Source organism: Oncorhynchus clarkii, chromosome 27 (assembly GCF_045791955.1).
Source record: "Oncorhynchus clarkii lewisi isolate Uvic-CL-2024 chromosome 27, UVic_Ocla_1.0, whole genome shotgun sequence".
Taxonomy (NCBI): Eukaryota; Metazoa; Chordata; class Actinopteri; order Salmoniformes; family Salmonidae; genus Oncorhynchus; species Oncorhynchus clarkii.
The window spans coordinates 9,721,930-9,735,868 of record NC_092173.1 but is presented as its reverse complement, the minus strand read 5'-3'; the positions used below and the strand labels follow the sequence as shown (position 1 = coordinate 9,735,868).

At 44.0% G+C, this 13,939-nt stretch overlaps 1 protein-coding gene across 1 annotated transcript in view; it reads left to right on the top strand.

Moving 5' to 3' along the window:
- LOC139385898 (ankyrin repeat domain-containing protein 13B-like) overlaps positions 1-13,939 on the top strand; it is a 38,381-nt gene that overhangs the window by 13,353 nt on the left and 11,089 nt on the right. The window contains exons 4-5 of the mRNA XM_071131191.1: positions 10,587-10,632; positions 10,894-11,037. Of these exons, the coding sequence (XP_070987292.1) occupies positions 10,587-10,632; positions 10,894-11,037 (190 nt within the window). The remainder of the gene's footprint in view (positions 1-10,586; positions 10,633-10,893; positions 11,038-13,939) is intronic.

The window sequence follows — 13,939 nt, the reverse complement described above, 5'->3', positions numbered from 1 at the left end:
AAAATTGGGCGTGCAAAATTATTCAGCCCCCTTAAGTTAATACTTTGTAGCGCCACCTTTTGCTGCGATTACAGCTGTAAGTCGCTTGGGGTATGTCTCTATCAGTTTTGCACATCGAGAGACTGAAATTTTTTCCCATTCCTCCTTGCAAAACAGCTCGAGCTCAGTGAGGTTGGATGGAGAGCATTTGTGAACAGCAGTTTTCAGTTCTTTCCACAGATTCTCGATTGGATTCAGGTCTGGACTTTGACTTGGCCATTCTAACACCTGGATATGTTTATTTTTGAACCATTCCATTGTAGATTTTGCTTTATGTTTTGGATCATTGTCTTGTTGGAAGACAAATCTCCGTCCCAGTCTCAGGTCTTTTGCAGACTCCATCAGGTTTTCTTCCAGAATGGTCCTGTATTTGGCTCCATCCATCTTCCCATCAATTTTAACCATCTTCCCTGTCCCTGCTGAAGAAAAGCAGGCCCAAACCATGATGCTGCCACCACCATGTTTGACAGTGGGGATGGTGTGTTCAGGGTGATGAGCTGTGTTGCTTTTACGCCAAACATAACGTTTTGCATTATTGCCAAAAAGTTCAATTTTGGTTTCATCTGACCAGAGCACCTTCTTCCACATGTTTGGTGTGTCACCCAGGTGGCTTGTGGCAAACTTTAAACGACACTTTTTATGGATATCTTTAAGAAATGGCTTTCTTCTTGCCACTCTTCCATAAAGGCCAGATTTGTGCAATATACGACTGATTGTTGTCCTATGGACAGAGTCTCCCACCTCAGCTGTAGATCTCTGTAGTTCATCCAGAGTGATCATGGGCCTCTTGGCTGCATCTCTGATCAGTCTTCCTCTTGTATGAGCTGAAAGTTTAGAGGGACGGCCAGGTCTTGGTAGATTTGCAGTGGTCTGATACTCCTTCCATTTCAATATTATCGCTTGCACAGTGCTCCTTGGGATGTTTAAAGCTTGGGAAATCTTTTTGTATCCAAATCCGGCTTTAAACTTCTTCACAACAGTATCTCGGACCTGCCTGGTGTGTTCCTTGTTCTTCATGATGCTCTCTGCGCTTTTAACGGACCTCTGAGACTATCACAGTGCAGGTGCATTTATACGGAGACTTGATTTGTTAAAAAAGTTTGAAATATCCAATAAATGTCATTCCACTTCATGATTGTGTCCCACTTGTTGTTGATTCTTCACAAAAAAATACAGTTTTATATCTTTATGTTTGAAGCCTGAAATGTGTCAAAAGGTCGCAAAGTTCAAGGGGGCCGAATACTTTCGCAAGGCACTGTATATGTTTTTTACAGTGCACTAGTTCCCAGCTAGTCTAAGGGGTGGTTCCCGGACACAGATTAAGCCTAGTCCTGGATCTGTGTCCGGTAAACCACCCCTTACTGTTTTCTTTGATTTAATTGACCATTTAAAAACATAATTCAGCCACACAACCACTGCTCGACTGTAGCTAGACAATCATCAAACTGCAGTATCTGCTGCCACATCTCTACTCTCCCTGAGCCACATCCCTCCTATTGTTTATTTGTGGTATTTGGTTGTTAGGAGTTGTAGAGTTACAAAGAAAAAGGCATATCTCAGACTGGCCAATAAAAAGAAAAGATTAAGATGGGCAAAACAACACAGACACTGGACAGAGGAACTCTGCCTCGAAGGCCAGCATCCCGGAGTCGCCTCTTCACTATTGACATTGAGACTGGTGTTTTGCAGGTACTATTTAATGAAGCTGCCAGTTGAGGACTTGTGAGGCGTCTGTTTCTCAAACTAAACACTAATGTACTTGTCCTCAAATTCAATCAAATGTATTTCTAAAGCCGTTCTTACATCAGCTGATATCTCAAAGTGCTGTACAGAAACCCAGCCTAAAACCCCAAACAGCAAGCAATGTAGGTGTAGAAGCAGAGTGGCTGAGAAAGACTCCCTGGAAAGGCCAGAACCTAGAAAGAAACCTAGAGAGGAACCAGGCTATGAGGGGTGGCCAGTCCTCTTCTGGCTGTGCCGGGTGGAGATTATAACAGAACATGGCCAAGATGTACAAATGTTCATAGATGACCAGCAGGGTCAAATAATAATAATCACAGTGGTTGTCGAGGGTGCAACAGGCCAGCACCTCAGGAGTAAATGTCAGTTGGTTTTTCATAGCCGATCATTCAGAGTACCTCTACCGGTCCTGCTGTCTCTAGAGAGTTGAAAACAGCAGGTCTGGGACAGGTAGCACGTCCGGTGAACAGGTCAGGGTTCCATAGCCGCAGGCAGAACAGTTGAAACTGGAGCAGCAGCATGGCCAGGTGGACTGGGGACAGCAAGGAGTCATCAGGCCAGGTAGTCCTGAGGCATGGTCCTAGGGCTCAGGTCCTCCGAGAGAAAGAAAGAAAGAATTAGAGAGCATACTTAAATTCACACAGGACACCAGATGATAAGACAGGAGAAATACTCCAGAAATAACAAACTGACCCTAGCCCCCGACACATAAACTACTCCAGAATAAATACTGGAGGCTGAGACAGGAGTCCTCTTGCTCAGTTGTGCACTGGGGCCTCCCACTCATCTTTCTGTTCTGGTTAGAATCAGTTTGCGCTGTTCTGTGAAGGGAGTAGTGCACAGCGTTGTACGAGATCTTCAGTTTCTTGGCAATGTCTCGCATGTAATAGCCTTCATCTCTCAGAACAAGAATAGACTGACGAGTTTCAGAAGAAAGTCTTTGTTTCTTGCCATTTTGAGCCTGTTTATTCAACGTAACCACCCTTTGCCTTGATGACAGCTTTGCACACTCTTGACATTCTCACAACCAGCTTCATCTGGAATATTTTTTTCCAGCAGACTTGAAGGAATTCCCACATATGCTGAACACTTGTTGGCTGCTTTCCCTTCACTCTGTGGTCCAACTCATCCCAAACCATCTCAATTGGGTTGAGGTTGGGTGATTGTGAAGGCCAGGTCATCTGATGCAGCACTCCATCACTCTCCTTCTTAGTCAAATAGCCCTTACACAGCCTGGCGGTGTGTTGGGTCATTGTCCTGTTGAAAAATAATAGTCCCACTTAGCACAAACTAGATTACTTGGCATATTGCTGCAGAATGCTGTGGTAGCCATGCTGGTTAAGTGTGCCTTGAACTCTAACTAAATCACAGACAGTGTCACCAGCAAAGTACCCCCACACTATCCCACCTCCTCCTCCATGCTTCACGGTGGGAACCACACATGTGGAGATCATCCATTCACCTACTCTGCGTCTCACAAAGACACGGCGGTTGGAACCAAAAATCTCAAATATGATCTCATCAGACCAAAGCACAGATTTCCATCGGTCTAATGTCCATTGCTCGTCTTTCTTGGCCTAGGCAAGTCTCTTCTTCTTATTGGTGTCCTTTAGTAGTGGTTTCTTTGCAGAAATTTGACCATGAAGGCCTGATTCACACAGTCTCCTCTGAACAGTTGATGTTGAGATGTGTCTGTTACTTGAACTCTGTGAACCATTTATTTGGGCTGCAATTTCTGATGCTGGTAACTCTAATGAACTTATCCTCTGCAGCAGAGGTAACTCTGGGTCTTCCTTTCTGGTGGCGGTCCTCATGAGAGCCAGTTTCATCATAGTGCTTGATGGTTTTTGCAACTGCACTTTAAGAATCTTTCAAAGTTATTGAAATTTTCCAAATTGACTGACCTTCGTGTCTTAAAGTAATCATGGACTGTAATTTCTCTTTGTTTATCTGAGCTGCTCTTGCCATAATATGGACTTGGTCTTTTACCAAATAGGGCTATCTTCTGTATACCCTCCTATCCAAGATGGCGTAGCAGTCAGACGTCTTTGTCTTGTCTCGTCCCATGTCTATATCTTTTTCTTCACATTCTTTTTAATATTTTTCCTAAACCTCAACTTCAAAATACTCTCCTGAAGGGCCTCCCGGGTGGCGCAGTGGTTAAGGGCGCTGTACTGCAGCGCCAGCTGTGCCATCAGAGTCCTGGGTTCGCGCCCAGGCTCTGTCGTAACCGGCCGCGACCGGGAGGTCCGTGGGGCGACGCACAATTGGCCTAGCGTCGCCCGGGTTAGGGAGGGCTTGGTCGGTAGGGGTTTCCTTGTCTCATCGCGCACCAGCGACTCCTGTGGCGGGCTGGGCGCAGTGTACGCTAGCCAAGGTGTCCAGGTGCACGGTGTTTCCTCCGGCGCATTGGTGCGGCTGGCTTCCGGGTTGGATGTGCGCTGTGTTAAAGAAGCAGCGGCTTGGTTGGTTGTGTATCGGAGGACGCATGACTTTCAACCTTCGTCTCTCCCGAGCCCGTACGGGAGTTGTAGCGATGAGACAAGAGCTAGTAGCTAGCTTGGATACTACGAAATTGGGGAGAAAAAGGGGTAAAATTCAAAAAAAAAAAAAAAAAATACTCTCCTGCAACCCGCCTCACCTAACATGGTGTGGATCTCCGAAGTCCAGACCTCCGAACTGGAATACCTCATCTGAAGCTAGCTAGCTAACTAGCTACCAACTATCAGTCAGCTAACCTTTAGCTCGGAAAACTCTCGCCAGTTCGTACAACGCATTTCAAACCAGAGCATGCCGGACCTATTTTTCTCTCCATATCCCCAGATTCCTACCGCAAAATCTGGATCATGGCAGTTAGCTAACCGCAACCCGGGTTGACTACTACGTTTACATCCCGTAGCAAGCACCAACTAGCTAGGGCTCCTGGGCTACTCCTGAAGCCCACTCCTCGGCTACAATATCTGGATCCCTTCTACTGCCGGTACGGGGCACGGAACCCCGCCGATCCTTCATGACTGGAATACCGACATAATCTGCCCGAGGATCCCAACAGGCCCCTCAGGCGCAATGTCCCCTGAAGGTCCAATCTGCTAACCGTGGCCTGCTAGCTATCTATAGCATATTGATCCACCGGCCAGTTTCTTGGACCACTATACCCATTTTTCCAATTTGACTTGGACCCCTCTGCTACTTGGAACCCTATTCCAGGACTGGTCTATCAACGTCACCGCACGAGGAGGCAAAAACAGACTTTTCCCCCAAAGGCCCTTTTGCTAGATTGCTAGCCCCGGCCTGCTAACTGTCTGAATCGCCATGTCCAACCACTCACTGGACCCATACGATGACTTGGTTACGCATGCCTCTCCCTAATATCAATATGCCTTGTCCATTACTATCCTGGTTAGTGATTACTGTCTTATTTCACTGTAGTGCCTATAGCCCTGCTCAATATGCCTTAATCAACCATGTTGTTCCACCTCACACATTTGCGATGACATCACCTGGTTTAAACGTCGCTAGTGACTATATCTCTCTCTTCATCACTCAATGCCTAGGTTTACCTCCAATGTACTCTCTTCCTACCATACCTTTGTCTGTACATTATGCCTTGAATCTATGCCATCGTGCCCAGAAACCTGCTCCCTTTACTCTCTGTTTCGGACGTACTAAATGGACAGTTCTTATAGCCTTTAGCCGTACCCTTATCCTACTTCTCCTCTGTTCCTCTGGTGATGTAGAGGTTAATCCAGGACCTGCAGTGCCTAGCTCCACTCCTACTCCCCAGTTGCTCTCATTTGTTGACTACTGTAACCGTAAAAGCTTTGGTTTCATGCATGTTAACATTAGAAGCCTACTCCCTAAGTTTGCTTTATTCACTGCTTTAGCAACCCGGATGTCTTAGCCGTGTCTGAATCCTGGCTTAGGAAAACCACCAAAAACCCTGACATTTCCATCCCTAACTATAACATTTTCCGCCAAGATAGAACTGCCAAAGGGGGCGGTGTTAGCCTGCAGAGTTCTATCTTACTATCCAGGTCTGTACCAAAACAATTCAAGCTTCCACTTCTAAAAATTCACCTTTCCAGAAACAAGTCTCTCACCGTTGCCGCTTGCTATAGACCACCCTCTGCCACCAGCTGTGCCCTGGACACCATATGTGAATTGATTGCCCCCCATCTATCTTCTGACCTTGTGCTGCTAGGTGACCTAAACTGGGACATGCTTAAAACCCCGGCCATCCTACAATCTAAGCTTGATGCCCTCAATCTCACACAAATGATCAATGTACCTACCAGGTACAACCCAAATCTGTAAACACAGGCACCCTCATAGATATCATCCAAACTAACTCACCCTACAAATACACCTCTGCTGTTTTTAAACAAGATCTCGGCGATCACTGCCTCATTGCCTGCATCCGTAATGGGTCTGCGGTCAAACGACCACCCCTCATCACTGTCAAACGCTCCCTAAAACACTTCTGCGAACAGGTCTTTATAATTGACCTGGCCGGGGTATCCTGGAATGACATTGACCTCATCCCGTCAATAGATGATGCCTGTCTATTCTTTAAAAGTGCCTTCCTCGCCATCTTAAATAAGCATGCCCCATTAAAAAAAAATTAGAACTAGGAATAGATATAGCCCCTGGTTCACTCCAGACCTGTCTGCCCTTGACCGGCACAAAAACATCCTGTGGCGTTCTGCATTAGCATCGAATAGCCCCCCGTGATATGCAACTGTTTAGGGAAGTTAGGAACCAATATACACAGCAGTTAGGAAAGCTAAGGCTAGCTTTTTCAAACAGAAATTTGCATCCTGTAGTACAAACTCAAACTCAAAAAAGTTCTGGGACACTGTAAAGTCCATGGAGAATAAGAACACCTCCTCGGGGGCTGCCCACTGCACTGAGGCTAGGAAACACAGGATTTCCTGCACTGAGGCTAGGAAATCACCACCAATAAATCAATAATTTCAATAAGCATTTTTCTACGGCTGGCCATGCTTTCCACCAGGCTACCCCTACCCCGGTCAACAGCCCTGCGCTCCCCACAGCAATTCACCCAAACCTCCCCCACTTCTCCTTCACCCAAATCCAGATAGCTGATGTTCTGAAAGAGCTGCAAAATCTGGACCCATTCAAATCAGCAGGGTTAGACAATCTGGACCAACTCTTTCTAAAATTATCTGCCGAAATTATTGCAACCCCTATTACTAGCCTGTTCAACCTCTCTTTCGTATCGTCTGAGACTCCCATAGATTGGAAAGCTGCCGCGGTCATCCTCCTCTTCAAAGGGGGAGACACTCTAGACCCAAACTGCTACAGACCTATATCTATTATATCCTGCCTTTCTAAGGTCTTTGAAAGCCAAGTTAACAAACAGATTACCAACCATTTCGAATCTCACCGTACCTTCTCCGCTATGCAATCTGGTTTCAGAGCTGGTCACGCTCAAGGTCCTAAACGATATCATAACCACCATCGATAAGAGACATTACTGTGCAGCCATATTCATCGACCTGGCTAAGGCTTTCGACTCTGTCAATCACAACATTCTTATTGGCAGACTCAACAGCCTTGGTTTCTCAAATGATTGCCTCACTTGGTTCACCAACTACTTCTCCGAGAGAATTCACTATGTCAAATCGGAGGGCCTGTTGTCCGTACCTCTGGCAGTCTCTATGGGGGTGCCACAGGGTTCAATTCTCGGGCCGACCCTCTTCTCTGTATACATCAATGATGTTGCTCTCGCTGCTGGTGATTCTTTGATTCAGCTCTACGCAGACAACACCATTCTGTATACCTCTGGCCCTTCGTTGGACACTGTGTTAACTGACCTCCAGATGAGCTTTAATGCTATACAACTCTCCTTCCGTGGCCTCCAACTGCTCTTAAATTCAAGTAAAACTAAATATATGCTCTTCAACCGATCGCTGCCAGCACCTGCCCGCCCGTCCAGCATCACTATTTTGGAAGTTTCTGACTTAGAATATGTGGACAACTACAAATACCTAGGTGTCTGGTTAGACTGTAAACTCTCCTTCCAGACTCACATTAAACATCTCCAATCCAAAATTAAATCTAGAATCGTCTTCCTATCTCACAACAAAGCATCCTTCACTCATGCTGCCAAACATATCCTCGTAAACCTGACCATCCTACCGATCCTCGACTTTGGCGATGTCATTTACAAAATAGCCTCCAACACTCTACTCAACAAATTGGATGCAGTCTATCACAGAGCCATCCGTTTTGTCACCAAAGCCCCATATACTACCCACCACTGCGACCTGTATGTGTTGTTGCTTGTGTCGAACTGCCTTGCTTTATCTTGGCCAGGTCGCAGTTGCAAAAGAGAACTTGTTCTCAACTAGCCTACCTGGTTAAATAAAGCTTTAAATAAATAAATAAAACCTTGTCACAACACAACTGATTTGCTCAAATGCCTTAAGAAGAAAAGAAATTCCACAAATTAACTTTTAACAAGACACACCTGTTATTTTAAATGCATTCCAGGTGACTACCTCTTGAAGCTGGTTGAGTGAATTCCAAGAGTGTGCAAAGCTGTCATCAAGGCAAAGGGTGGCACTTTGAAGAATCTCAAATATAAAATGTATGTTGATTTGTGTAACTCTTTTTTGGTTACTACATGATTCCATATGTGTTATTTAATAGTGTTGATGTCTTCACTATTATTCTACAATGTAGAAAATCGTAAACAAATAAAGAAAAACCCTTGAATGAGTAGGCGTGTCCAAACTTTGGACTGGTACTGTGTGTTTTCTCAACATCAGGTTATGGTCAATAATATCAAAGGCTGCACTGAAATCGGTACAGCTCCCACAATCTTCTGATCAATTTCTTTCAATCAATCATCAGTCATTTGTGTCATTGCAGTACATATTGAGTGCCCTTCTCTATAAGCATACTGAACGTCTGTTGTCAATTTGTTTACAGAGAAATAGCATTGTATTTGGTCAAACATCCTTTTTTCCCAACAGTTTGCTAAGAGCTGGCAGCAAGCTGATAGAACCCGTAAAGTCTACTTTATGTACGACTTTGGCTTCCCTCAAGGTCTCAGGACAAACACCTTCTCCTCTAGTCTCAGATTAAAGATATGATAGATAGGAATGGCCATTGAGTCAGCTACCATCTTCAGTATCTTCCCATCTAAGTTGTCAATGCCAGGTTTGTAAAAAATATATCTCCCTTTCCCACACTAACTTTTTCGTTTTTTTTATTTATGAATACGATGGTTCACTCTTCGTTGTTGGCATTTCCTGTCTAAGTTTTCCCACTTTGCCAATTAAGTAATCATTACAATAATTGGTAACATCAAATGGTTTTCTGATGAATAAGCCATATGATTCTATGAAAGATTGAATTTGAATTTGTCTTTCTGCCCATAATTTCATTTTAAAGTAATATTTAATGTACTCCAAAGTTCATCGATTTTGGCTTCATAATACAGTTTCTTTTTTTCTTTTTGTTGAGTTTAGTTATATCATTTCTCAATTTGCAGCAAGTCAGCCAGTCAGAAGTGCAGCCAGACTTATCAACCACTCCTTTTGCCCCATTTCTTTCAACCATACAGCTTTTCAATTCCTCATCAATCCATGGAGCCTTAAGAAACTAACTGTTAGAAGTGTTAACAGGTGCATGTTAATCAGTAATTGGAAGAAGCAATTTAATAAATTCATCAAGTGCAGCGTCTGGATGCTCCTTATTAATCACGTCAGACCAACAACAATTTTTTTTTTATACATCATCCACATAAATCACAGCAAAATATATACTATTTTAGGCCCAGCTTTTGGAACTTTGGCTTTCCTGGATTTTTCCACTATATTGTGATTACTGCATCCAATGGGTACAGATACAGATATCCAATGTGTACAGATACAGATATCCAATGTGTACAGATACAGATATCCAATGTGTACAGATACAGATATCCAATGTGTACAGATACAGATATCCAATGTGTACGGATACAGATATCCAATGTGTACGGATACAGATATCCAATGTGTACGGATACAGATATCCAATGTGTACGGATACAGATATCCAATGGGTACGGATACAGATATCCAATGGGTACGGATACAGATATCCAATGGGTACGGATACAGATATCCAATGTGCACGGATACAGATATCCAATGTGCACGGATACAGATATCCAATGTGCACGGATACAGATATCCAATGTGCACGGATACAGTTTATGATTGATGTGGACTCCTTTCCTCACCCCTCTCTCTTTTTCTCTCCCTCCCAAGTCCAGAACGCTGCACTCCCCCCACTAGCTTTATTAATCCCGCCTCCTCCACATCTGTATGGATTTTATAATGTCGTATGTTTTTCTCCAACACCACTTTCCATCCATTTGTATAGCAGACCCTCATGCCAAATTGAGTCAAAAGCTTTTTTGAAGTCAACAAAGCACAAGAAGACTTTGCCTTTGTTTTGTTTGTTTGTCAATTAGGTTGTGCAGGGTGAATACGTGGTCTGTCGTAAGGTAATTTGGTAAAAAGCCAATTTGAAATTGTTTTCACTGAGGAAATGTACAAGTCAGCTGTAAATGATAACGCAGAGGATTGTCCCAAGGTTGCTGTTGACGCATTTCCCAAGGTTGTTATTGGGGTCAAATTTGGCTTCACTTTTGTGGATTGGGGTTGTCAGTCCTTGGTTCCAAATATTGGGGTAGATGCCAGAGCTGAGAAGGATTTAAAGAGTTTAAGTTTAGCCAATTGGAATTTGTGGGTCTATATTTCTCTCTCTCTCTCTCTCTTTTGCTCAAGGCTCAGGACTTTTACGTGGAGATGAAATGGGAGTTTACTAGCTGGGGTAAGTCATAATAAGTAATGTTTTCGGTCTCTCAGATGTTTACCTGTATGGATTATGGCTACCTGCTTGACTGTATATGGTGACAGACTTCCTTTCTCTGTGGGTCTGCATTGTCTCCAGAGAAATAGAATCCCTAGAATGGTTTAGACCCCCAAAAAATTTACACTCAAAATAGCCACCAGTCCACCCATCACAGGGCCATTGACTAGAATGGCCATTCTAGGAATTATATTTCTATGGTTGTCTCTCTCTCTTTCTTAGTGCCGCTGGTGTCTCGTATCTGTCCCAGTGACACGTACCGCGTGTGGAAGAGTGGCCAGTGTCTGCGTGTAGACACCACTCTCATGGGCTTTGATCAGATGACCTGGCAGAGAGGAAACCGAAGCTTCATCTTCCGGGGTCAAGGTCAGGGTTCAGGGGCCAGTGTGTATGTTTGTGTGTGCGATAGTCTGTGTGTATGTGTGGTCGAGTCCTCTTTTCTATTGTCACAGGACTTCCTTCCTTCTTTCCCCCTCTCACTGTCATCATTAACCTGTTGGATCTCTGGGGGCGCTATTTCATTTTTGGATAAAAAACGTTCCCGTTTTAAGCGCGATATTTTGTCACGAAAAGATGCTCGACTATGCATATTCTTGACCGTTTTGGAAAGAAAACACTCTGAAGTTTCAGAATCTGCAAAGATTTTGTCTGTAAGTGCCCCAGAACTCATTCTACAGGCGAAACCAAGATGATGCATCACCCAGGAATTAGCAGAATTTCTGAAGCTCTGTTTTCCATTGTCTCCTTATATGGCTGTGATTGCGCAAGGAATGAGCCTACACTTTCTGTCGTTCGCCCAAGGTCTTAGCAGCATTGTGACGTATTTGTAGGCATATCATTGGAAGATTGACCATAAGAGACTACATTTTCCAAGTGTCCGCCTGGTGTCCTGCGTCGAATTCGGTGCGCAATTGCCAGCTGCTTCCACTTTACCATTTGATTCAGGGGAGAAAGCATGTGTCCAAGAACGATGTATCAATGAAGAGATATGTGAAAAACACCTTGATGATTGATTCTAAACAGCGTTTGCCATGTTTTCAGTCGATATTATGGAGTTAATTTGGAAAAAAGTTCGCGTTTTGAGGACTGAATTTTCGGTTTTTTTTTGGTAGCCAAATGTGATGTATAAAACGGAGCTATTTCTAATACACAAAGAATCTTTTTGGAAAAACTGAGCATCTGCTATCCAACTGAGAGTATCCTCATTGAAAACATCAGAAGTTCTTCAAAGGTAAATGATTTTATTTGAAGGCTTTTATGTTTTTGTTGAAATGTTGCGTGCTGGATGCTAACGCTAATGCTAACGCTAAATCCTTTGTTTGCTAGCTACTGTTACACAAATTATTGTTTTCCTATGGTTGAGAAGCATATTTTGAAAATCTGAGATGACAGTTTTGTTTACAAAAGGCTAAGCTTGCGAGATGGCATATTTATTTCATTTCATTTGCGATTTTCATGAATAGTTAACGTTGCGTTATGGTAATGAGCTTGAGTCTGTATTCCTGATACCGGATCCGGTATGGGGAGTTCCAAGAGTTAAGTTAGTCACAGTCTGACAGATCTCTCCATATCTTGTTTTGATAGAACTTCCTCTCACTGTCTTAGTGACTCCTCCATCTTTTTAAATGGTCCTCCTCCGTCTTTCTGTTGCACTCCATTTCGGTCTATATGACCTTTCTTTTCAGTCTCTCTCGACTCTCCTCCTCCATATGTTTGAACCTACTCTTCTCTACCTCTAGGGCTCTCTTTAGTTTAACTGTCCTCCTCCATATGTTAGTCTGAACCTACTCTTCTCTACCTCTAGGGCTCTCTTTAGTTTAACTGTTCCTCCTCCTGTCTGTCTATGTCGCTCTTACACTCTGTCTGTCTCTTTCTAACCTGTCTTACTCTCTGTCTGTCTCTTTCTAACCTGTCTTACTCTCTGTCTGTCTCTATCTAACCTGTCTTTCTCTCCCTGTCTCTCTTTCTAACCTGTCTTTCTCTCCCTGTCTCTCTTTCTAACCTGTCTTTCTCTCCCTGTCTGTCTCTTTCTAACCTGTCTTTCTCTCTCTGTCTGTCTCTTTCTAACCTGTCTTTCTCTCCCTTCCCGTCTCTTTCTAACCTGTCTTTCTCTCCCTTTCCATCTCTTTCTAACCTGTATGTCTCTTTCTAACCTGTCTTTCTCTCCCTCCCCGTCTCTTTCTAACCTGTTTTTCTCTCCCTTCCCGTCTCTTTCTAACCTGTCTTTCTCTCCCTCCCCGTCTCTTTCTAACCTGTCTGTCTCTTTCTAACCTGTCTTTCTCTCCCTTTCCGTCTCTTTCTAACCTCTCTGTCTCTTTCTAACCTGTCTTTCTCTCCCTTCCCGTCTCTTTCTAACCTGTCTTTTTCTCCCTCCCCGTCTCTTTCTAACCTGTCTTTCTCTCCCTTCCCGTCTCTTTCTAACCTGTCTGTCTCTCCCTTCCCGTCTCTTTCTAACCTGTCTTTCTCTCCTTTCCCGGCTCTTTCTAACCTGTCTTTCTCTCCCTTCCCGGCTCTTTCTAACCTGTCTTTCTCTCCCTTCCCGGCTCTTTCTAACCTGTCTTTCTCTCCCTTCCCGTCTCTTTCTAACCTGTCTTTCTCTCCCTTCCCGGCTCTTTCAAACCTGTCTTTCTCTCCCTTCCCGGCTCTTTCTAACCTGTCTTTCTCTCCCTCCCTGTCTCTTTCTAACCTGTCTTTCTCTTCCTCCCCGTCTCTTTCTAACTTGTCTTTCTCTCCCTCCCCGTCTCTTTCTAACCTGTCTTTCTCTCCCTGTCTGTCTCTTTCTAACCTGTCTTTCTCTCTCTGTCTGTCTCTTTCTAACCTGTCTTTCTCTCCCTTCCCGTCTCTTTCTAACCTGTCTTTCTCTCCCTTTCCATCTCTTTCTAACCTGTATGTCTCTTTCTAACCTGTCTTTCTCTCCCTTCAAGTCTCTTTCTAACCTGTCTTTCTCTCCCTCCCCGTCTCTTTCTAACCTGTTTTTCTCTCCCTTCCCGTCTCTTTCTAACCTGTCTTTCTCTCCCTCCCCGTCTCTTTCTAACCTGTCTGTCTCTTTCTAACCTGTCTTTCTCTCACTTTCCGTCTCTTTCTAACCTGTCTTTCTCTCCCTTTCCATCTCTTTCTAACCTGTATGTCTCTTTCTAACCTGTCTTTCTCTCCCTTCAAGTCTCTTTCTAACCTGTCTTTCTCTCCCTCCCCGTCTCTTTCTAACCTGTTTTTCTCTCCCTTCCCGTCTCTTTCTAACCTGTCTTTCTCTCCCTCCCCGTCTCTTTCT